A 25,623-nucleotide genomic window follows, 5' to 3' on the forward strand; every position below is an offset into this window, starting at 1 on the left:
ACAAAAATACACGAAACCGTATGTTTCATAACTATATTAATTATTACACCGCACGTCGTATTATCGCAAAATTTACGGATCTATTCGGACACTTAAAATCCCAAATTATCCGTCGCAGGGATGGGCGAAGCTGTCGGGCAATTAAAGCATGTCGGCGCATCGTCCGACTCGATTATTGCGGCGTGCGCGCTCGCGATAATTGCTTCCGTGTACAATGTGTAAACCGTTTCCGGCGGCTCGGCTAAACCGCGTGTAATCTGTGCACCGTGTAACGACGAATTTCACGAATTGCACCGGCCACGTCGGCCAGATGTCGGCTGACCACCATCGCGCCCGCTCGCTCGGAGTACGCGGAAATGCATCCGTGAGGGCTGCAACCAGTCGGCCGCGTCGCGTTTCCCGAAGGGCCTGTTCTCGCCACGCGAGATAATTGACGGTTGAGTCTGCCGGAAGAACCGACCGACTTTATTCGATGAACGAGTTAGTTACAATACCGGCTATTAATCTGCGGCCGCGCTTATAATGAATTGATCGTATTTTTTACGAAAGAAACAATCTAAGAGGCCTTACACGCTTTTCATGTATCAAGTATAAACGTTTCAATAAAATATAGATACCTATCGGCTTGAAGGCACAATTTATCGTTTACGTGTATCTATTTGATTAGTATTTGATTTTATCTTTAATAATTAAATATCTGATAAAATCTAAAGGCAAGAAAATTGATTTATCAAGAGAGTTGGATTCTTTAACGATGTTGCTCAGCTCATTTTAGCGTTTATTCGTACATTTATTCTACGACCACAGAAGATGTAACTTATTATTATTCACTCTTTTGTAAAGTGGAATGTTTAATGAGATCTCAATTACATATTAGGTGGTTTCGCATTATTGCGATAAAACTTGTAATAATATATTCGCCTGTTTCTCGCATCCACGTTGAATTGCTATGGGCGTTACTGCCGTCGGTCGGTTGGTCGGTCGCGTGGCGGAAACTGTCGCCAAGATACAACCAGATATCCTAATGAACCCGGGGCTTCTCTAATTACTCGCCCTGCAATGCACCCGATACGGCCCGCCGGAATTCCTCGGAGTGAAACGATCGTCTTCGTGCATCCGCAAGCCTTCTCGTGAATTTACACACGATCTTTCAAAGGGCTCTTTTGTTCTTTTCGGTACTCGTCTTTTTGTTTGTTAGATGAAGCGAAGGAAACATTTTGTTTTGAAACGTATTATTACGAATTATTATTCTTTTATGCCCCCCGCACGCATATATTATTAAAATCTATAAGGTAGTTATTGCTTTATAAATACAAGATGTGGATGTTCAGGAAAAATTAAGAGAACATAGTTTCCGATTGGAAATCATTTAATACAATATCGTGCAAAATAAAGTTAAATGAAATGGAATTAAGATACTTAAATGAAAGAATTATATAGAAATATCTCGCTTTACGCTTAGCTTAATCCAAGTTGTTACGTAAACGAACCCGGATAATAGAAGAGTGATAACAAGCGCCTACTCTAGAGAAATACGAGAAACACGGTGGTGTGATACCGCGACGAATTAACGCGCGATACGGTCGATGTAAAATCGTCATGGTGGAAGCGAGGGCCGAACCGGGTTAAGAGTTGGACCCTTAATTGAGCGCTCGAGTTACAGCGGCGAGTCACTCTCTCTCCCCCCGGTGTACCAATTACAACCGCGGTAACGATATTTACCCATTGCCGGAGCTCTCTCGCGCCTATCCGTGGCATTAGCGGTGCCGTAATAACACGGTTAATCCGGCGATAATTTCTGTTCGCGGTAATCTTAATTGCCCGGAACACCGCGAATTCTCTCCCTCGTCCCGCGTAGGAGGCAAACGCGCGCGCGTTTATACCCACGTCGGCCTTTCTACCCTCACCGTGAAATGGGGTTTGATTGCGCCGGCAGGGGTGACTGCACGAGAATGAAGAAAGGTCTCGGGATAAACGAATGTCGAAGAAGTTTATCCGCGACAGGCGTCACGTGCGTATCCAGAATCAAAAGTGACAAATTATTTTCTTGACATATCATGCAGAGATCTAAGGATTTGCAGGATGTCCGCGCACATTCAGTGTAAATAATCGCGATCTCTCTATAATTGCAACCGGAAGTTATTTTAGTTATTTATGCGAGGAAGAATTTGCCATCAAGATTATGCGGGAGAGTTGCGTGTGTTAGGATTCGAGTCATTTTTCTCGTTCGACGTGTTTGTCGTCAGACTCGTCCCGATCGACCGGGCAAATTGACGATAACTCGCAGCCGTTTGACATCGTTTGACATCAAAATCAACTCGCCGACGTAATAAAGCGATCGCCGACAATCAGGCCGATTACGCCAATGAACGTCCAATGCGGAACGGTGCATCGGCGCGGCGCGTTCCACCGATTTCTTCCCAATGAGACGCATCGCCGACGATAGTCGACGATGGTCGTTTGCTTTTCTCGTGCGCGTCGACGCGGAGACGCGATCGCAAGCGATCGAGGAATCGAATGACGACAGCCAGGACGACTTCTCGCGCCAGGCTCGCTCGTTAACGCGTTTTCCGCGACATCATGCTGATTACATAAGCGCCGTGCGCCGATTGGCACGTCGATTGGCACGCGTTACACCGGTTATGCGTTCCGGAATGGGATAGTCGCGAGACCCGCGAGATTCCGCGAGTAACAGGTGCGACAGCGACGTTGAGAGCAAACGACTGAAGGACCATGAGGAGCGGTTAAAGCAAAACAGAAACGTGTGTATTATAAATAAGATGAGTGCACCGTCCTTTGCCAAAAAATGTTGTTTTCTTTTCCTGCACGGAAAAAAAATTAGCTAAATTTAGTCGTAAAATATGGCTAACCAACATTTTTTGCGGCGAGAGTTATAATTTAGCAATAGTAGCAAAACCTTTTTTTCTTGCTGCAAAAAATATAGCTCTCGCTGCAAAAAATGTTAGTTATCCATCATAATATCCATATTTTACGACTATATTAGCAATAGTAGCTGATCTTTTTTTCGTGTGTATTTATTTTTGAAACATCTTAATTAAGTTTTTGTTAATTTTAGCTTTTTAAATTTACAAAGAAGATATTTTAGACGATACTATTTGAAGTTGTTCAACCGAAAAATATTAAACGAGCTTAATGGTGAATAATTATTTACTATATACGATTACTATATACCTGTTAATTTGCTATTATATCAAAATAAAAAAATTACTTAACGGTGCAAGGATAATGCAGGAAAGGAAAACTTTAATTATATATGTTTACAATAATCTCTACTAGTTGTCATTAAAGTTAAATAATATACAAAAATAATTGATAGGATTGAAAAAGAATAAGTTCTATAACGTATGAATTATATACGTAATTGGATCGAGAATATGAATGCTAAATTTAATTTATACAAACCTGTTGTTTAGAAGGCTAACTTACTTTAATTACTATTTTGATTTATTCTGAAAGATACACGTAGGCGATATCAATTCACTGACATGAAAATAGGGGTTAGCTGGCCCTGCGAAATATTCCTAGCGATATATCGAACGCACAGTTGTTTCCGTGGATGACGGGAATGAGCTATAATTAAAGCGGTGGCCAAGTCATTATGCCGTACCGGCGATAAATTACGACTTTTACGAGGCCCCAAGCAAGGCCGCGCGCCAACGCGCCCAAAGAGAGGAGCCTCTCGCCGGTACGAGCGTCACGGTACAATCGTCGAGGAATCGAAAATGACGAGGATGGCCCACCGTCGGCGTCAACGAATCGTAAGGAGCGGATGGTAGAGGGGGAAATGAAAAACGCACGCACGTTTACACGCTGTGAGGTATAAATTACCGAAGATCGTGAAGCTCGACGTCGAGATCGTCGTCCGACAAGACGAATTTCTTTCATTCGTTTAATACCCTTCTCCCTTCGTGACAGGGCTAACGGGCAACCGTATAGAACCCCTTGAATACCGAAAATACCGTATGGAACGTGACATCGGATAATCGATAAGACGGAGTGTCGGAGCGACTCTCCGGACGCTCGCACATCCCTGCGCGTAAATATTTTGATTAATGATCCCGCGAGGACTGTCTGGTCCGGTCCGGTTCGGTCCCGGGACCCCGCAACGGCCCGATTCCAAAACCGGATACCCTTTCGCGTCCCCTTCGCGTCGGAGATCTTCCTTCTGCACCCCTCCCTTTCTCGCTACTCGGCCTCGTCCGATTGACGATTATCGGTTTTCGTCTTCTCTCTCACTCTCTCTCTCTCACTCCGCTATGTCCTTTGATCCTGATCATCTCCTCAATAGATAGTCGCAAACGTGTTTCAAGGAGGCTTCCTAGGGGTCACGTGGACAGACACGATGCCGACGGGGTCCTGGGAAAGACCTCGGGCGTTGTCCTCGCGGTCGGAAAAACTGGTCGTCGGTCAACTGACCGTGGATAATGCGAACCCTTCGCCGGCACCTTCAGCCGCGTTAAATGTCCCGTCGGGTATTATCTCGCCGGCCCGAAACAACGCCCCGGACGACCGGAGGCGTTAGCGCTCCGAGACTAGTTCGACCTGTTCGAACGCTTGCGTCCGAATTTCGGAAGGTCTTACCGGTCTCTATCCGGAGAAACGTCCTCGTGAGTGCCGGACACTCGATCGCGTCAAGGACCAGGGATCTGAGCATTCCCGCCGTAAATTAAACCATTCGTTCATCGGCGATCCCGAACAATCCGAACGATATGCGGCGATGCCCCCTTCAGACGGATCCTCGACTATCGCTTGAGATTAGGCGTTTCAGACCGACAGAGAGAGAGAGAGAGAGAGAGAGAGAGAGAGAGAGAGAGAGAGAGAGAGAGAGGGAGAGGGAGAGCGAGATGAACATTAATCTGCCGATTACAGGAGCCCGGGAACCTCCCATTCCAAGTAGCACGACTGGTACAAGATTCCCTGTCTTTGGTTATTGCGCAATAGTCATTCGGGATTCGACCCTGCGTTTCCGCAGGCGTAAGTTTAACCCTCGAATCCCATCGAATGCCGACCTTGAAATTGGGATGACCGTTAATTAAGCGATGATGGATACTTACAGCTTGACTGTAGCGAACCAGATGGTCCAAACGCTACCTCCGTCGAAAGCTGACGACTCAAGGTGGTCTTAAAAAAAAATCAGAACGATATCAGTTCGATTATTACGTTACCTCCGACTTTGAGAACTCCAGAGGGAGTTCAATCGATCAATATTGCGTGCACGTTAAATCTAATTGATTCAACGACGATCCGTAGATCAGAGATGCCGACTATCCGTTTCTGGTATCATATATGCTACCGAGTGCCGACTTTTAGGTTTGTGTTAGGTTAATATTTACCGACAGCTTAGGCTTGTGTGTGTTGGGCTAATATTTCCTACGCTTCGAGAAAAAATTCTGGGAGTTGTACAATTATCATAAGTTAGGCTATTTATTCATGTGCGTATACTCCTGACCTTCGATTTCTTTCGATCTTTGATGCAAAACTTTTTTAAGCCATGTTATTTGACATCTGACACACATATTCGTTCCGTAATTTTAATGTACTTGCTTGTGTCTTCTTGCGAATACCGTTCTTGTTCGTTTTACATTTATGCAGTTGACGATTGTCGAATTATTGATTTTTTAAACTTTTAAACTCTTACGCAATTCTATATGTAAAATAATTAACGAAGGTGTGTATTTTTTTTAACAAATACGATCCATAAACGACTCGAAATTTTACGTGTAATACTGGGTCACATTATCAGCATTTTCAATTTTCATATTATTAATTCACCTATGGGATGAAATTTTTAATTACGTGAGATTAAATTTCACATAATCTTTTTTTTTTTTTCAAAAACGTTTATAAATCGATAAGCGAGTTGTACAATTTTATGAATGAGCTCCGGATCCAATCCGTGCTGTATTCTTCCATGGTGGCGGTAACGCGAAACATTGTTTCACACGCTGCCCGCGCTGCACCCTGTCATTATCTCTACCACGGAACCACCCCCTTATTTTCGAGAACACCGACTTTCGACACACCTGTGTGTCTCTGTGTTTTTGCGATACATTTTCGGTGGATGCAATTGAGCGTTCTCCAGCTGCGGTGAGCCACCACGCGGCCTTGAACACCCGTCCTTGCACTCCGCAAGAGCGACGAGAGTTAGATGTCGTTCCCAGAGGATATAGCCGATCACATTTATTTTCATTTGTTCTCGAAGAGCACGGGGGGAATGTCACTGTGAATGAAATCGTGATGTAGTTACGATGGGAAATGCCGGTCAAAGCGCGTGCGAACAATTGACATTTGTATCTTGACAATTGTGCTTCCGGATTATTAATTGAATCAAATAATTGTTCAGTTAATTCACTAAGCTCATTCTAAGTCGTCAACTAAATATAATGCTGTCTTATTTGCTTGGCAGGATTACAATTTTGTGTAATCTTCAATGTAAACATAACACACGCGATATATTTATATTAATTACATTACAAAATTATATATCTGATTTAATTAAAAAGTGGAGGAAACAAATTTAGAATTTACCAAGATAATTCATTATTTTATCTTTGAAGGTCCATATTTCAGACAGAATTAATTGCGTCCATAGAGCCAATATGTAGAATTAATGCAAAATTTATTATTAATACATCAAAATTAATATAATCAAATTCCAGAAATGCTCCCGTGGGACCACTCATATTTCGAACAATGTGTCGTTACACGACGAGCGAATTCCACGTGGACGTACGTGGCCGACGCAAACGTTACTTAAGAATGTCCATGCGATTTTGATTATAGTAATTACGCGCGGCACGGGTAAACTGGTCTTTAAGACAGAGATATTATTTGTCGTGGAGTGACGTCCATTCTGTACGAGTCACGTTACACCTTTGAGAACGTAGCGATCGCAGAGAGCGTATATTATATGTTACGGCTTTTTATCCTTTTACTTTATTCAGCCGGACCCTTTTCCATCCCCCTACGTGCACTAGCAAATTATAAAGCCAAACTGTTTTGGCATAATTACGCGAACAATGGCGAATGTAACGAACGGGGAATAGGATGAGCGAGAGCATATTTTCAGAAACGATTAAAAATAATTGTCTCGTGGAAATCTGGCTCGATGTGTTTCACGATGTTACGAATAGTCAGATAAACAAGTGCAGTCCGAAATGTGTCGAGAAATTCAAGTTATTTATTCTATCGATGTGTCCGTAGTACATATACCCGCGTACGCTACGTACGATGGAACATTTCCGCTTTTATGATTTTATTTCATAAAATTGTTTTTGTTTTGAATTTTATTACCAGTGAAAGTGAAAGTTGTTTCTCCGTGACTTTGTGATAGCAAAAGAGTTAATTCCTGCATTCCCACGCTTCGATTTCTTACGTAAAATAACTATGTATTTAAAATTCTCGAGAAATTCTTATAATTTAACGGAAAATATATCTGAAGATTATACAATGAGCCAGAGGCACACTCACGTCAAAATAGCGAAAATTCTTTTTCATTTTTAAGGCTTGTAACATGTCATGGTATTTTAATTTTGATATGTACGTAACGGGATATCTCCAAGTATTATTAACCTTCTCTTCTCTCTACCGCGTTGAGAGTTCGCCATTTATAAATACACCGAAAAGTTTTGCTGTTCTCTTCAGGGTGGAAATTTGATTCCGGTGGGGCGGTTTGAGGTACAACCGCGAGGGGCTTCCTCTCTTCTTCCGTGGTCTCGCGCTCCCTTGCGCCTTAAGCGAGTCTTTACGCTTACTTATGGACTTACGTTTGGAACGACGACGCGCGGAAGGAAGAAGCCGGAGCGACCCGCGGGCTAATCGTTCTAACAAGATCATACTATATTATTCCGACTTTGCTAATCTTTATTAATCTCATTTCCACCTGGGGCGTACGTTTCCGCGGTGAGTACGAGTGTTTCGCGAAAATGAAACAGCGAGCGTCTTCGTGAGGGGCCTCCGGCGTCTCGATTGACGTGATCACGATGTGATCTTGCTTTGATATCGGTTAGGTATCATAAAAGATACAACGTCAAAAGAAAAGCTGCAGTTGCTTAACAAGTAAAAGATTTCGTTGTACAGATAAAGAAACTCGGACAATTTTTATGCGTTCTCTGATAACTTTGTATTTAAAATATAATAACAATAGAACAGATAATAGAAATTTTTCATAAAAAAATTAATCGGACATTGCAATGCATTCTATCTTGTTCAATTAATTTGCAAATTTCTAAAAAATGATTTTTATATTGATAAAGAGAAATGAGGTAAACGATAATTTATGGACTTCGAACATTTTAGATTTTTTTTTCTCTGAACGTTTTAACATTGTAAATTATAGACTCAGTTTACTTATATTTTCCGATGTCTTCAATTATACACTTATTAGGCTATCAATAATTGATTATGCAGGTAGGTATATAAGATTATATTGAAGAATGCTTATATTTATTTTGACATCTAGGCAGTTGTATCTGGATATTTTAAAACTATTCAGATGTGAATAAGAGCACGTCGCACGGTGCGATTACCTCGAAGGCGTTACGTATGAAACGAAAGTAGAGTATATGATATTCGCTATGCGATCGAGGTAACGTTCTGGAACACAAGGCCTGAATCACGGCGATTCACGGCGCGACGTGCCGTTTGATCTCGCTAAGACGCTCGCTAAACACTATCTTACACGGACAGCGTATCCCCAAGAGTCGGACTTTCTAATCGGTAACTACGCGCGCTGCTCGATATCGTCGAACAACGTTTCATCTCTCTCCAGAAGAGAATCTCGACATGTATTTCTCGATCATTGCAGTCTCGAGGATCGAGGGCATAGGTAAAAGCGGCAGTTCGTCGACAGGACGCACGAAGATATTCGTGGCTCCTTTCAACGAACGAAACTTCTTATAACTATATCCACGTCGCGCTATCTGGCAAACTGTAAAGGCTTATCTGCGAAACATAAAAACCGAGAGATTTCCTTAGCTAGTAATCTTCGTCGGTAAAAGTGACTTCAGGAAATGCGATTAAGCCAAATGTGAAAGTGAAAAAGATTAAAATTACATTTTAAAGAAAGCTGCGATGTATATAGAAATACGTATAATGATTCAATTACTCGGAAACCTCGAAGACGAAACAAACTTTATTAATACGTGTGTGCTGCTTGGTCTACTTGTTCATATGCGAAAGAAAATGTAAATAATTTTTCGAAGTAAATTTGTAGGGAGAAAAAAGACAAAAGAAAGAGAAAGAGAGAGAGAGAGAGAGAGAGAAATAAAACGGTTGATGTAAGTTATGTTTCCTTCTACTCGGGAACGACGCAATGTGCCGTGTCTTGGGTAGGCTCTGGTTGTTCCTAAGAGCATGCACCGGCGGCAAGGTCTTACATCGCCAGGACGTCGGACACGGCACTGCGTCTGTGCCGTACGTGTGTATATACGCGCCGGGCATAGAATTACCAAGGCGCGACTTACCTGGACGCATCCTCTGTGACCAATTATCCTGCTAACGAACCCCGCACTCTCGCACACCGCCGCTATCTAGCCGCCGCTCCGCCGTCGGTCTGGCCGGGCTAATTAATTATAACAATGTCGTTAATTTTACGCGACCGAGTCGAAACGTTACTGACCGAATCGCGCGCGAATTCTCTTCCTACACAGTAAACTCCTATCAGTCCGCTCTCACTGTTAAAAAGCCGAGGTATTGCGAAGGGTCCGTAGAATTTGTGGAAAATGATGTATTTAGAGAGTAAATGATGAAAAAATACTATTGAAAATAATTAAATATTTTCTTCTTATAATTGGGGATTTGATTAGAAATATATTTCGTCGTACATTTGTTTTCTAGACCTCAACACTTAGTTAAAGAGCACATTTTTAATGCTATTAATTTTGCATAGATAATACTTTATTTAAAACTAATATGGAGAAAGAGATATTTATAAATGTTGCACTAAACAAACTGTCTAATACATACATTCGATGCTTTAATTTATCAATATACAATAATGAAAAAGTATAATACAATTAGTTTGCTACTCTTCCTTCCAGAAAAATGTAATTATTTTAACAGAAGAAATGTATTTATTATTTTTAATGACTTACTATATTTAATACGTATCACATTTTAGGGATACTTAAAATCTATCAACATTTCTCACGCAAAGTAATGTTTTCCTAATAGATTTACATATCTCGAGCACAACAAACCGGAAATGTTTGCTAATTTCCTCTATCGCCTTGTACCTCCCAAAGGACAAATAATTAAGAACGTAGCATGCGAAACGAGATCATAATGAAGGGAAGCTCGTGATGCAGCAGTTATAATGTAGAAGAGCGTGGTCCGCTATCGTTATCCCTTGGCCTTAATACCACCGCTTGCATATCTTGTCGGTCTTATTATTATAATTACCGTCATTATTCGTCACAAAGTCGCTCGTTCTGAACATCGTGACTCACGTCTCGTCGCGAGCATCGCCAACGACGATCGCTTTGCGATCGATTCCGCTGCGCTTTCGACGATATCGGCGCGATTAGCGCCTCATCTCCTGCGTAAAAAGCGAAAAGGACGAAATGTAACACGTATCTTTATCTATCGATTAACGATGACGATATACCTTCGATCATTATCCGCGCATGTGTGAACCTTGATTAACCCTTAAATGCCACCCGGGGTCCAGCGGACCCCAGACCCTTTACAATGATATATTTTTAAATGTTCCCGCCAAAAATGGAGCTCATATTTATTTATTTATTATTTTTTATTTTTTTGATTTTGGAGCCAATATTTTAACTGTTGGCGATCTTAATTTTTTATACTATGTTGAAATTGAAATTTTAACAATATAAGCATTTTATTCTCTTTTCTAAGCCTTGAACAACATTGAAAATAATTTTCATAACTAAATATCAAAAAATCAATAAGTAAAGAGACATTTTTCATGCTGGGGTCTTTTAGACCCCATGTGTCATTTACGAAATTCTTGAGAGGTGTGGCATTTAAGGGTTAATGGAGTGTGATTTACCTCTTTTACACCTAGAATCATATATCGCTTGATTAGTACATGTCATTAAGAACAGTTTCTGCATTTTGATCAAATACGTCTAACTGGAGAATAATTACGAGGTAAACGCGAAAACTTATTATTATTTTTGTCATGGTACGCGGCAATGAAATAATAATGAATCATTTCCGCATTTTTTTTAAACAGCAAGTATATTAATATAAAGTTATGTAATGTAATGTAATGCAATCCAATCATAGAAACCGGTATATTGAGGCAAAACAGAACACATGATTATAGAAATAAATATAATAGTCAGTAGATCTACAACTCCAGGTATGTTTATGTTTGCAAATACTTGTGGATATTCCATATATCCTTCTATCTTTTAATGCAAATTATTTTTACGAGACTTTTTTATTTACAATAATTTTTAATTTTTTGTTTTTACAACATTAAATATTCAAAAGTATATTATTTATAAAAATTACTAAAAATTTTAATTTTAAAGTAAAGATATATAATGTTATAATAAAATGTTAGAGGGACAGTAAAAGAAATTATTTCTGTTATTAAAATGCGGATAAAATAAGATGAAGGGTATGGTGTATTCAAGAACTTGTTCTAACAAATTTAGATTTTATTCTTTTCATCAGCAACTTATCACATCCACAATGTCCAAAGTCTACGAATGCTAAAGCGTTTTGCGAAGTCACGGCATCGCGACAGTGCAATCATGAGTCACGATCAGTCAATTCTCTTTGGCATAATCGCGTATCATGGTCCGTTCGACTCGTGTCTCATCGCCGATGACGCTACGTAGCGTGTCTTGCAATTTTTTCAGGAAAAATTGCGAATTTTCGTGTGACTCATCGCGCGCGAATCCCTAATTAAACCGCTTAGGAGACCGTTAATGATGATCCTCCGAAACGTTGAATCGCGCGACGTCTTCGGGATTACTAAGCAATTGTGTACGCATAATGACAAGCGGAAACGCTTGTTGCAAAAAAAAACGTGCACGGAACACCTGGTGGTTTGTTGCCACAATTATAATGCTTACTTCGTACGACTATGATTAGGAAGATAGACATCTTTTTCGACTTTTTCGGAAATTGTTGGTTTACTAAACCTTCGCACAAATTCAATGTATGTGAAATAATCTTCTATATCTAATGTATCCTGTACCTTAACTTAATGAGAAGAGATATAATCAATATTTCATGTTATATATAACTAAGAAATGAAATATTTAAACTCGAAATTTGTAAAATTAAAACGATAAAGTCGAAACAAAATTGGTATATTAATTTTATTTGAAATATTTCTATAATTTTCATTACGTGTAATTGGCCGTTTTTGATGAGAGATATTACTATAGTATCGAAGCAAATTTCATAAAATTTGGTATTGCCGAACGAAATTTTGATTGCAGACACTTCGGGTATTGCACACGTTACAGCAAGCTAAAATAAATATCGTCATTTGTTTAAAGAGAGATTAAAAAGAAACTCGAGGAGTTAATATTTCCTCATCGCTCTCTCCCTTACGTGTTTCACTACATTCCATTCTCAGATTCCCTTTTCCGACTCTCGCGCACATTCCTGGATCCTTTTTACTCGTCTCTTCGCGAGCATAGTTATTTTCTCGCGATCTTCTCATATGAGTCGCTTGCTTCTTATTGAGACGCAATGTCGAGCTGTCTAGCATATTTTATCCTTTTTTTACTGGATTCTTATTCTAGTCTCTCGACTAGATTAACCTGCTTGAGCAATACTTATCAAGCTTATTATACAGATAAAAGTTAAACATAAATTTATTTTGACTAAAAAATATAGGCATGTATACAATTAGGCATGTATACAATTAGGTTTTAAAAAAGGTTAAGAAATAAACAAGATAAATAACAGGAGAAATAATCAAAACATAATTACATGAAAGAAGATGACTTTTTATTTTGCTATTTTTTTTATAAATATAAACGTAACAGTTATTCGCTTAATAGTGACCGATATATTATTATTGTCAACTGAACAATTTCTGTAACTTTATTTCCATTCAAGTTTCATGCAATTTTCTTTACTCAATACTCCTTGAGCTTTAATTTCGCTAATTTTTCCTGTTCTTTACGCATATCGAGGATAATGCCGCGCGTCACGGCGAAGTGCGAATCGATCAATCGCTGCACGTTTCACGCGTCAACGAGAAATGACATCGCGTCAGTTCTGCGACGTAATTACCGTGGCGACTGGCAACGCGACCTATTAAAACTAAATCAACTTCTCATTAGGCGCGGCAATAAGTCGATCTAGCCTTCGAAGACCCTCCAGGCGGCATCTTTTTTGCGGGGTGATGGCTACGAAAAGCAATAGCGAAGCGCTGGCTACGTAATGTTAATAAACCGTAAACGCCGTGCTCGTTCTTTCGTCACAAATAGGGCCTTAATTAAGAGAATCGATCGAATATTTCAGTGACTTAATCTTGGCTTCATCTTCAATCATTTTCTGCACAAAAATTTTCTTACGTATACGAGAGGGAACATCGCAGTTATTGAGAATTGATTATACCTAGAGCTAAATCGGGATTGAAAGAAGGCAAAGAAGTCATTTTGACTTGTGCAACGGGAAATTTTTGATAGTATTGTTTTGCGATGCTCGGTAATAACACTCATTGTCAGTGATATCACACAACATATACCTAATGTATGCCGCAATAATGAGCGCACATAATTTACTGTCTACAGCGCACTTTGTATAGAATACTGAGAATACCATAGAATACTGTAGACACCAGTGTCTGTAGAATAGTACAATTTGCTTTATTACACAGGGTCATTAAATTTAAACTTTAAGTCACTTCTTAAACAGCGGGCCTCTCTAAAAGGCAATGCATATATCTTTGATATCCAAGTACTTTTGCTCCACCGTTGAGAGCCGATGCCGTACGACATCGTTCTGCCGGAAAGGATTAAGAGAGCGAAGGTATATCCGCCGGTTCTCTACATATCGACGATCGCGAAGGTTTGTCCTGTGCCGAGAGTTGGCACTCGGAACGCGCCGTGCCACGAAGGACTAGCCCGAGCAATGAAAATTCAATGACGCGAGCAATTTGAGCTCGCGGCGAGCAGCTCGCAAGCTACAATCTGAAAGTATAAACGGTAGTTGTGCGCTGCGCGCGCGCGCGCGCGCGCGTGAGCTTTCTCTCTTTCTCTCCCTTTCTTATTCCTCTCTCATCTCTTCGTCGTATTCGCTCAGTGTTTCTTGCCCTCTCCCGTCTCCGTCTCTCGTTGCTCTCTCGCTACCACAGTGCTCACATATACTGCGTGGTCGCCGGTGGTTGGCTCGCACAGAATAATCGCGTAATTTGCGTGTAACGATGCAATTTGTAGTTATGGCGACCCGGATCTTTTTCCGTCTTCTTTTTTTCCCCCCTTCGCTCGTTCTTCGTTTTTGCCGGCACCGACGACATCGACGTCGGCAACGACAGGAATAACGGCAGCGACAACGACACGACGACGTCGAACACCAAGGAGCTTAAGCTTTAAAGATGAGAAGGACTCGTAGATTTAGTACGAACCTGAATCGCCTTTGATCTCTCTTTGGCGAGCTTATTTTCTCATTTAGCATCGACGAGGAAAATGGAGAAGCCGGAGTCGCGATCGTTAGTTTAGGAGTCGCGATAATAACTTTGATCTTCATTACAATCGTAATTTTGGGTTGTATTAACTGATGAAAAGTATTTTTTGTACTCTCTACAAGTACAGAGATTAAACGATTTACAAATTTAATTAGTATGATCTTAATTACATCAATGTATATCTCAATTTTTATTGATACTTTTTTAATTTATTTTGAATTGTTAAAATTGCATTAAATATATTTATATTTCATCAAAATCTCTTAATTTTTTTTATTTATAACTTGATAAAGAGTGACCATTTCATCTCGATATTATGCTCCGAAAGACGCATTTGATGGTTTATTCCCAGATCACGGCGGCGACTCACGCTTTACTTACGCTATTGTTTGTGACCGATATCGCGTCCTCTATCTCGACGACGAGACGGATGCCTCCGCGGATTCACGCAAGAGAACGAGAGTATTAGTAAGCTCGCGAATGACTTACGGACCGCGGCAAGCGAAATCACCTCTTTATCTCGATTCGAAAGTTCGTGCTCAGCGGGCGTTCTGTTACGATATAAATTGCCGACTTAGCTGCGCTAACTATTTATCTATATGTATACTCGCCGTGCCATCGATCGTGATAGTCGACTTCGCTACACCTAGACCCGTTCCTCTGGCGAAGTCGTACTTATAATCCTTATGAAGTACGCTGCGATCTTTTACGTCGTCGTAGTTCCTATACCCGCGTGGATTCCATCACCTTTCGTTGGAATAATTTTACGTGAATTTGTGATAAAAAAAATCAGATATCATAATAATTATGCATCTCGTCAGCATTTAAGAAAATTATTTAAATCGATCATAATAAGAATTATCGAGTAAGTGTTACAACTCTTTTCGTCGCAACATTTTGATTAGCTATTATCTGTCTAATAATTAACTGACTTAAATGAATATGAATATTTATTTATAATACTTGTGAATCTTAAGAATCTGACGTCAATAATTGAGTGACATTAATTGGAATGGAAATTTATACACAGAACATTAATATAAAACAAATAAATATTAATTTTTCGAAAATTATATACAAATTGCATCAATGTATCCGCAATTATAACATCACACAATTTATTAAAACAAAATAAAATATACACGTAAAAATAATCACAAAACTGTGATATATACTAATAATCCGGTTCCATCTTTTACTTTAGCCTTCAGTTTCATTTTTAAAGAATCAACTTTTGAAATCGGATCTATAAAAACGTTTCATAATACTCTCTTTTCCCCCAAATACAAGATTCCTATCAAGCCTTGAAACTTGTTCTTTATCACTTTGTACATCCTTGTTTTATTATTAGAAAAATCTATTAATATAAACACTTCCTGCGGAGATACCTTCGATTTCGTTCCGTCCATGCTCGCACGCAGGTGCGCGCGCGCATTCTATCCGGCGGGGTCTGTTTTAATTAAAATCAACCGCGTGGCCCCGATCACCTTTTAACCCCTGGTACCGCGCGCGCGCGTACTGGCTGGCGCTGGTCTTGCTCACGTGCGTGTCCCACGTGCTTTTACGACGCGGAATTATTGCTCGCCTCGCTGTTTATTAAATTGAATTGTGTCGCACCGCGTCGTCACCCCGTGGCAGTGGCTCTTTATCGGACTCCTTTCTCTCCTGCCGCTCCATTACCACCAGCAATTAACTAACCGCTCATTAGGAAGCCGCGTGCACGACCATTCGCGCGCCAATCAAAGAACGGCCGACCTGTCGGCTCGCTACGATTATAATTGCGGTACGTTCGTCTTCGCTGTTTGCAGTTTTCCACGAATAAAAAGACGATACTGCCGGAAGAGTTAAAATGATTAATAATAAACATTCAAGAAAGATGAAATAAAAAATTTTATCTGGCACTAAAAAAGAATTGATCTTTAAGTAATGAAAATGGATCGATTTTTAAATAATCCTTGCAGTAATTGTTTTAGTTTTGCCCCAAAAAAATGTTATCTTTTAAATACACTAATAACGAAGAGTTGTTAAGAAATAGACTGTGCAAATACAGATTGAAGTCATCTTAATTCTTGGTTGACATCTAATCGATTGCATATTATGAACTTACAAATGGCATGATTAAACTATTTAATTTGAGAAATAGATTTTTAAATCAATTCTTTCTTAACGATAATAGTTTCGACAAGATTTTGCTAATTTCTACGACCGCGCACTTCGTGAAATTGTCGAGATGATCGATCGCATCAACTCTAGAGTGATATCCGGATATGAATCCGGAGTAACGCGGCGAAAACTCGTCCGTACCGTGGAGTATCGCGGCGAAGAGGAGAGAGCGTGGAGTACTCGATCTCAGCGGGACGGCTACTAATAGGATTTTCGTGATCAAGTCCGTCGGCACTTTCGACTCGGCTGACTCCTCATTCCCATAAAGGAGGCAGCCGCGATATCTGCCTATATCGAGCGTCGCCGCGCGTGTGTGCGGGCCGCCATTGTGCCAGATCGTGCATCCGCCGTAACTTAGATCCGCGCTCCCTACGTTGACCTCAAGGTGCATCGGTCTCGTTGCAACGTGCATGTTACAGAATTTGCGTAATCACGTATCATCGGTCCGAGGCCTCCCCGCGCCGTTCCCGATCCGCGCACGTTTCCCCTCTCCGTTCTTCTCCCTGATCGCGCTACGTAATCTTGTCGTTCCACACGTGCACGTTTTACGTGGTACGTACGTGCGCCGCGAGATGTATCCAATAAACAAGAGAAACTTACCATGCCGTTCCATAAGCATTAGTCCCGTCACGTTTATGGTTGCTCATACACGCTCTATCAATAAGAATCTGCGTAACCGTCTGCATACTCTCGGATGGATCTTGATTTCAGCACGTGGTAGCTAATCGCTTATGCTTTACCGAATGCCATGCCGATCGTGCCGTCTTTCGATATTACACGCGTGTATTGTAACGCGTGAATTAACGCGAACATAGAAAAATATATATTTCTGCTGTCGGCGAAAAGTAGTTAATGTTTTTATGCTAGATGCTAGAAGATTGATCTCATGAGGCATCTAATCGTATATGACATTAATGGAGAAAGTACGATTGATGTCTGGAAATTTAAATTGGCTGCAAAGCGAACTTACAGGAGGAAATAGATTTTTTCTAATAAGGACATTCCAGTGACAATTCGTTCCGCAATGGCGAATATGATAAATATTCGTATCTATATATTTAAATTGTTGTAGATATTAAAATATTCTCCGTAGAGAAGACTAATACTAATATTTTTTAAATAGATTTAGAATTGTTTAAATATACGATCAAAACTGAATTTAAATTTAAGTCTAATATAATCTTCGCTTTTTTTTCAGGATGCAAGAGTTTTTTCAAGAGGAGTGTCAGGCGGAACCTAACGTACTCGTGTCGAGGGACTAGAAACTGTCCGATCGATCAACATCATAGAAACCAGTGCCAGTATTGCCGCTTGAAAAAGTGCCTGAAGATGGGCATGCGCCGGGAAGGTATGCACTGTACTGAACCCTTTTTACGTATTTATTAGCGATCGATCTCCACTGGTGATTACATCGGGGTCGCCAAAATGTCTTGACAGCAATGTTCGAAGTTCACGGAGAAAAACATTGCAAGTGCCAGTTTTTAAAGAAATTTCATAGAAATTAATAAAACTTTTGACAAAATATTTCTAATAAGGTGCTGTTACGTGATAACTATTTAATATATTATAGTTTTTGTTTTATATTTTAATATATAACCAAAATAAGTTTTTTTTATCGAAATTAAGATCGGGCATTGTAAGATTATATTAAATATTAATATAATTATAAAATATAATTAAATAAAAATATTACAGAAAATTAGGCGCTTGCAGTATTTTTTTCTTCTGGGATCTTGATTTTTTCTGTCGCGCGCTTTTTACAATAAAAAGACGAAAAGTCGTCGTGGCGAGATAATGTTTCTCCGATATACGGAATGAACTTGGAATAAATGTTAAAAATAGCACAATGAATATATATATACGCGTTAAAGTTAAAGTGCATGATGACGAAAATATCAAATACTTTGTTCGTCATGTTGTTTTCCAGAAAGAAACGTATATTTTGTAATTTGATTTGAAGTAATTTATAATAAAGAGAAAATTTTTATATTAAATTTGATTTTATTTTGTAGTTCATTCAAGGAACGATGCCTTTTGCGACTATCGATTAGGAAGCCACTTGCACTATGATTGCAGTATTCGGAGAAACGTCGCTGACAAAGTATCGATCCAATGATAACATTCGCGACTCGCTGTGATCACCCGTTAAACTCTCCGTAACACGGTCCGCAAATCGAGCTCCCTTTTCTGATTCTTGATATTACGCATTATTCCGATTGAGCTGAGGAATTTCTGAAATTATATATATTACATGTAATAATACGCAACACAATTTATATATCTAGAATTATAACATCACTTACTTTCATGCGATATAATTACAAGATGTTACGTCTTCAAGTTTAATGCGGAAAAACTTTCAATAGCGATATAATTAAAATATATTATCGCGTTATAATTTATCATATGGTATTATTTTTATAAGCTTGTGCGATCAATTTCTTTTATTCGCTAATTATGTGTGCGATTATCTGATCTCTCCACGACTAAGTCTCCAAATTAACTTAGGGGGGCCTGAATACAATCGCGTTATACTATTTTATTTCGGCAATGTTTGCATCTGAAGACGTCACATTTCGAAACTGGCTTTCGGCGCGCTTCGCCGCGGCAGGAACTTTTAATTGCAGGCCGTGGAAAGGCCGGAAAGGTTCCCACGCCTTATCCCCGCCCGCGATTCCACGTTCCTCCGCTCTTGAACTTGGCTACTCGCACCGCGCGCGATAACATCTGACCTTGTTCCGCCGCGCGCACGAGGAGGAGAGGAGCGCGCTCGCTCTCTCGCTGGTCATCGGCTCTCTCGGCCTGCCCAGGTGTACAACCACTTCCGTCCGAGACGTGGCCGTCCATCGTGGCCGGCGCGGCCGTCTGTCTGCCCCGAAGCGTGCTCGCGCCGCGATCGTAAACCCGGTAAATCACGCGTTTTTACGCGTATCAGCCGCACGCGTCGACTCGCATGGTTATCGACGAGAGACGCGAACGGAGGTCCGGCGATTCTGTCGCGCTAGGAAGAAAATGTAACGAGTTAGATTAATTTGTCAGTTTTCCAAATATATTAGTTGAAACTATCATTCTGCACTCTTTTAGGGTAAAGCAACACGTAACACATCAGATTATCAATAACGAAAAAAATAAAAGATCGTTTAGAGAAGGTGCAAGAGACATTATTTCGATCACTGCTATCGTTTTAAAAGTAATCTTGTTTCACATTATGTGTTATGCTCTCAAGATAGGCTTTTACTGATCGCTTTCTTGAAGAACTCGCATCATGTTTCGAAATTACTTTGCATTACAGGCAGATATATATTTAACAATTTAATGATAATCTTGAAATATCTTTCGAATCACAATCCTAATTATGTAATCTCTACATGAAATGGAAGCACGTAGGCGTGCTTTATTCTTAAAACGTAATTTATTAAGATTCTTAAATATTTTCTCGCTGGTATCTTTTATTACAAATTATCGAAACCTTGAGACCGGAACGGCTGTCCTTCGTTTTGATCTGGCCTCTTTCGTATGTGAATCGCAGAAAGCGCACGAACTTCCCAAAGGCACATTCTCGAATATCGTGAGCCACATTGTACTTCATGAAAGAGAAGCTCGCGCACGATTATTCGCACGAGAGCCGCCGGCTCTCCTGCCCGCGGCGCAGTTTTTCCCACAGGAACGTAGACGCGAGAAGACGTCGCGTTTTCTGCCCTGTCACAGCGACATCCGCCTATTATCCGCGATGATGCCCCGGTCTTTGATAATAATTCGAGTTGCTCGCGAGCGCGGGGCACGTAACTCTGTATACACTCACCTGGTCTCTGCCATATACGTTCGCACGAAAGATTCACGGGAAGGAAAGAGGGAAAGAAAAAGAACAGTGGAAGAGGACGAAAGAAGCAGAAGAAGAAGAAGAAGAAGAAGAAGAAGTAGGAGAGGCCGAAGAAAAGAAAAGTGCATGAAGGGCGGAGGGCCGCGGAGAAAGAGGATGACGAGAGCAAGGGGGGTTGCCGGCACCGCCGGCAGGAGCAGCAGCAGCAGCAGCAGCAACGGCAACAGCAGCAACGGGAGGAGGCAGAAGAGGCGAGAGGTCGTGGATGATGGAGGGGGAAGGGTTGAAGGCGCGAGAGGAGAGAAGAAACGAAGTGGAGTGAAGGTGGAGGAGCAACGAGAGGAGGGGCGGGAAGGAGGGAAGAGGACTAGAGAGAGCGAGAGAGAGAGAGACAGAGAGGGAGAGACGATGGTCCGAGGTCAGCGGGGTGCATGACCTTACCTCGGGGCCCCTTCCTTCCGTGGGGCCCTCGAGGCAGACAGGATGCGCTGAAGATTACCCCGTAGATACTGTCCGCGATGATTACAGAAATCTAGGAAGCCGCTCAATTTAATTAACCCTTAATTGCGAGCGCTCGGGACGGGATGGTGCGTTTACTCCGGTATCCTGGCGCTTTTCCCCCGTCCCCCTTGTCTATTCGAGGACGATGATGATGATGATGATGGTGGTGGCGGCGCGGCGGTTGTTCCCCATGTGTATGAGCGCGCGACGATGCGTGAGTTATCGTTCCGCGAAACGAAGTGCACTTTCTTTCAGAGACGAACGTTGGTCGGAAGGGATGTAGACCAACTGTTGGCACAGTGTGCAGTAGGTACAGTTACGTTGCAGATCCTGGAGTTTGTTAGACATTGACATTTTCTAAACGTTATTAAACACTTACTACAACTTGAAATCCGATAGTTTATGAAAAGCGTTTACTTGCATATAAAACATAGATTTATATATCTATTTATTGATAAATAATGATTAAGGCAGCGGCAAATGTAAAAATGATGTAATCTTCATAAGGCCTTAGGAAAGACACGCACTATACTTCAAAGTTAATATCTCACATTGTTATTTATCGGTATTTGTAATGAAACATATCTATATTTTCAAGGTATTTATATAACAGAAGTTCAGTGAATTTAAAAGAAGCAAAGCAATTAAAATAAAAAAAACTAATATGGGCAACCGCAAATAGCGCAATAAGGAAATCATAAAAATTCTGGAAATATAAGTTCTTTTATATATTTTTATATATTTCTTATCGCATCATCACATGCAGTTGGCTTATGTCAATCTCTTTATTGGGTACAGGTTTTTTTAATTCTTTCCGAAAAGTTAATCAGTGGTTCTTTATGCATTTGAATTACCCTATGTATTTTATCTATCTCATATATAATTTATTGTGATGATGGCTAGAGTTTTTTATTACTATAAATAAGTTTTTATTACAATGAAAAAAAGCGTCTTATTAGTCAATTTTTTTCGCTTCGTGAATCACGGAATTGAAGATCAGCTTTATCGCCGAGCGCTCTTCAGTTGGTCGCGTAACTATCGAGTGTACCCATCGCGATACCCCGATAGCGATTCGCGACTAGAAGGCCCCGTTACGTACTTAATACGCTCGTTAAAACGAGGAACTTGGAAACGCATTCGTTCGCGGACGCGCACGTTTCTTCCATACCTTCGCAATAAATCTGCACTGTTTATTTTACAACCCGCAGCCGTTACTTCGCGCCTGCTTTGATATCTTTGCCTAAAGAAAAAGAAGAAAAAAAACAGCGCTCAACATCCTGTGCGCCAAAATGGCTGCGTCTCTTTAATTTATGCGCGTGCTAAGGTAATTAACCCATTTAGACACGGATGTACTTCCATTTCGTGCCGATAATATTGAAAAAATCGTGGCGTTAACGTGTGGAAATTAAATTTTCTATGTTCCTCCTTCTCTGACTATAAAGATTTAATGGATAGATTCAATTTTATAATTACCGAAATAAAATAGCGAAAATAGTGCTATAAAAGTGAAAAGATTTATTATTTAGTGTTTAGCTTTAATATTTTACCACTTTTTTTCTTCGTAATATTATTTCGAAACTTTCAAAGACAGTTTTATATACCTGTTTGATTGTTTTTGGAGGTCTCTATATACCATGATTATTATTTAATACATTGCGTTGTTTATGAATATATTAATACATATGTTAACGAAAAAGTACACGAGGAATATAAATTACTTTTCTAAAAAATATTAAGAAACTAATTGGCATGCTTCTACTAATTGGTATTTTTCTACTTTGAGAAAATTTACGATATTTTTTTTTATTATATGAATCAACGACGCGCAACTTGAAAAATATGCTAAAATTGTACCAAGCAAACGATTACTTAACATTATTAATTTCATCGATTTCAGAAATTATTTTAACAGTTTCTTCTCTTTTTCTCTCTCATAAACGAATCCATTTGCCATAGTATTACGACATTTTTCCCACAATGAGCAAAGAGTCTATCGCAAATTTCGTAAACTCTTACGTGGACGATGCGCACGTAGATACATATCGTCGAATGTTCGTTAACGCCATAACAAAAGGAGACAGGACGCACGACGACGAGGGGGAGGGACGCGGTGGGAGCCGAGAGAGGAGACGTGGAGAGAACTCGAGAGGCAAATAACCCTAATTTCATCGTCGGAGACCTGCATTCAGAAAGTCATTATCAAACGAGCGTCCCGCGCGCCCGTTATAATTACGCGGGCGTTGCACAACAGAAATGTATCGAACACACGCTGCCTCGCTTTCTCTCTCTCTTACTTCTCTCTCGTTCTGCTTTCATGCTTCTTCTTTTCCCGCCGGTCTTCTCTCTCTCTCTTCTCTTTCCCCGTTCTCACGTTCTTTATTTGCACGCGTTTCGCACCAATCACTTGCTCTAACTGTGTACGCACTCTTGTCCGTCCGCCCATTTCGCTTTCTTCCCGAACGTCTGCTGATTACGTGATTTTCTAATAATTACACAAACTCATGCGTGTTGCTTATTGCGTTTTTCTCCGATTAACCGGTTTATCGCTCTTAATGAAGATCACGTTCTAAGTTTACAGCAGTTATCCTACTAACTACGAGCCCCTGGAAGTATTAAATTGCTTACAGCAATGTTGTAATTTGCCAAGTGACGAATATTCAGCCCGCAAAATGTTACTGACTTCTAATTGCATCCTTGACCATCTAGAATTTAGAGTCTCATATTTACTTTATTTACAAATTCATCTCATTACATGTAATTACATGTTTCAATGAAGGATTTTAAAATAAATTATTTCCGGTCATAATATAACAATATGACATATTAATATTAGCAGTATAATTATATCATTATTATTTCGTCAGTATCAAATCACATGCAGAGCGAAATTGACTATTATTATTAGTTAACATTGATTAACATGTTGATATTTACATTGAACTTTCCCAGGAAGCTTTCGAGCGAAAACCCTCACGGTGGAAGCTCAACATTCCCCAGAATTCCGCTCGACGGTATCCGCGCACGGAGTGCCAGAGAGTCCGAGTCTTATCAATCTATCTGCGGCGCGCGATCGGCCGATCGACCGTAAGATCGGCCGATCGATCGGCCGGCCGATCACTCGATCAGCGCCGATAGATTGTCCTTCCCCCTATCCTTCGGTCGCAGGTAATCGTATATATTCGCAACTGCGCGCCCGGATCTCCGCCGGTTATGAAATCTTCCGTAGAGGAGCAACCGATAATCCAGCGCGCCGGTCACGGCTGTGCGCATCCGTGGCCGTGTGTGAGCGCGTGCACGTGCACGTGCACGTCCGTGTACACGGTGGACGGATACACGGGCGTTCGCGGTGCAGCGCCATGCCATGTCGGCGCGGATTTCACTTATCTCTCTTTCCCGGCGTCGAAGTTCCGCGCGCGCGGCCCGATGCAACGACGACCATTATGGCCGCATTAACTGAAATTAGACATTGTTTCCCTTGCCGGGGTGAAACACGGCGCGCAACAATGGGGAGACGACGCGGGCGACGACGATGACGACGAGCACGGGCAGGGCCAGGCCAGGCGCGCGGCCACGGGGTGAACCAAAATAGCGGGGGGTCAGAGTAACGAGAGAGAAAAATAAGGGGGGAAAAATGCGCGCGAGGCGACCACTCCGAAGAATATCCTCCTCTTTCTCTCCCTCTCTCTCTTTCTTTCTTCCCCCTCGTCTCTTTTTATCTCCGTTCTCCCTCGCTCTGTCTTCGCCAACGTGCGCCGGCGAGAGATTGCCGATATTACAGCAGGGTCAGGATCGTGACTTTAATCAATTAGCGGGGTTTCTCGGACCCGGGAAATGATTAGTAATCCGGCCGGCAGCCAGACTCTCTCGGTTCTTGGTCTCCTCTCCTCGGCCCCGGACACCTCTCCTCTCGTTGCTCTTATCCGCAACGGGGGATAAGAATACGCGCGCGCCGTTCCGATGAGCCGCAGGAGGAAGTAATTGATGAGAGAAAATCAGCCTATCTCCGCGGATAGAGTTCATTATTTCGTAGACCCGCGGGGAACTAGCCGCTAGATTTACAGAATGCTCGTTGATTTAACCTTAATATGAAATTAAAGTTAATCTAAATGGCGAACGGCTTTTAAGAGGCAGCAATACTAAAAACATAGGGTATCCTTTGAAATTCTTTACACAAAAATTATTGTTTCAATCAAAATTTTTTATTGTCAGTTTAAAGGTACATACTGTGAAAAAAGATTTTACTTTAAAAAATATTGATATTCAAACAAAAGGTACTGCTATGTTTGTCGTACTACGTTCACTGGCTGTATTTACCATTCGAGAACATTTTTTCTGCAATAAAAAGATCGAATATTTATTTAAAATATAGGAGCAAAGTGTTTTCGTTGTACATTTGACTAAAGTAAGTTTTATTCGAATTTACAGTATGTTAATATACAATATTTACGTTCATAAATTATAATATCTAAAGATTCTTATGTAAATTATGATC

The 25,623-nt window shown here is 40.7% G+C and overlaps 1 protein-coding gene across 2 annotated transcripts in view; it reads left to right on the top strand.

The window, feature by feature from the left end:
• Svp (steroid receptor seven-up, isoforms B/C) overlaps positions 1 to 25,623 on the top strand; it is a 121,034-nt gene that overhangs the window by 6,181 nt on the left and 89,230 nt on the right. The window contains exon 2 of one of the 2 annotated variants that reach the window (XM_071709239.1): positions 18,009 to 18,167. In XM_071709239.1, the coding sequence (XP_071565340.1) occupies positions 18,009 to 18,167 (159 nt within the window). The remainder of the gene's footprint in view (positions 1 to 18,008; positions 18,168 to 25,623) is intronic. The other variant, XM_071709240.1, reaches the window with a different exon arrangement.

Source organism: Temnothorax nylanderi, unplaced genomic scaffold (assembly GCF_030848795.1).
Source record: "Temnothorax nylanderi isolate EJ_2023f unplaced genomic scaffold, tnyl_v1.0 TNYL_tig0075_pilon, whole genome shotgun sequence".
In the NCBI taxonomy this organism is placed as follows: Eukaryota; Metazoa; Arthropoda; class Insecta; order Hymenoptera; family Formicidae; genus Temnothorax; species Temnothorax nylanderi.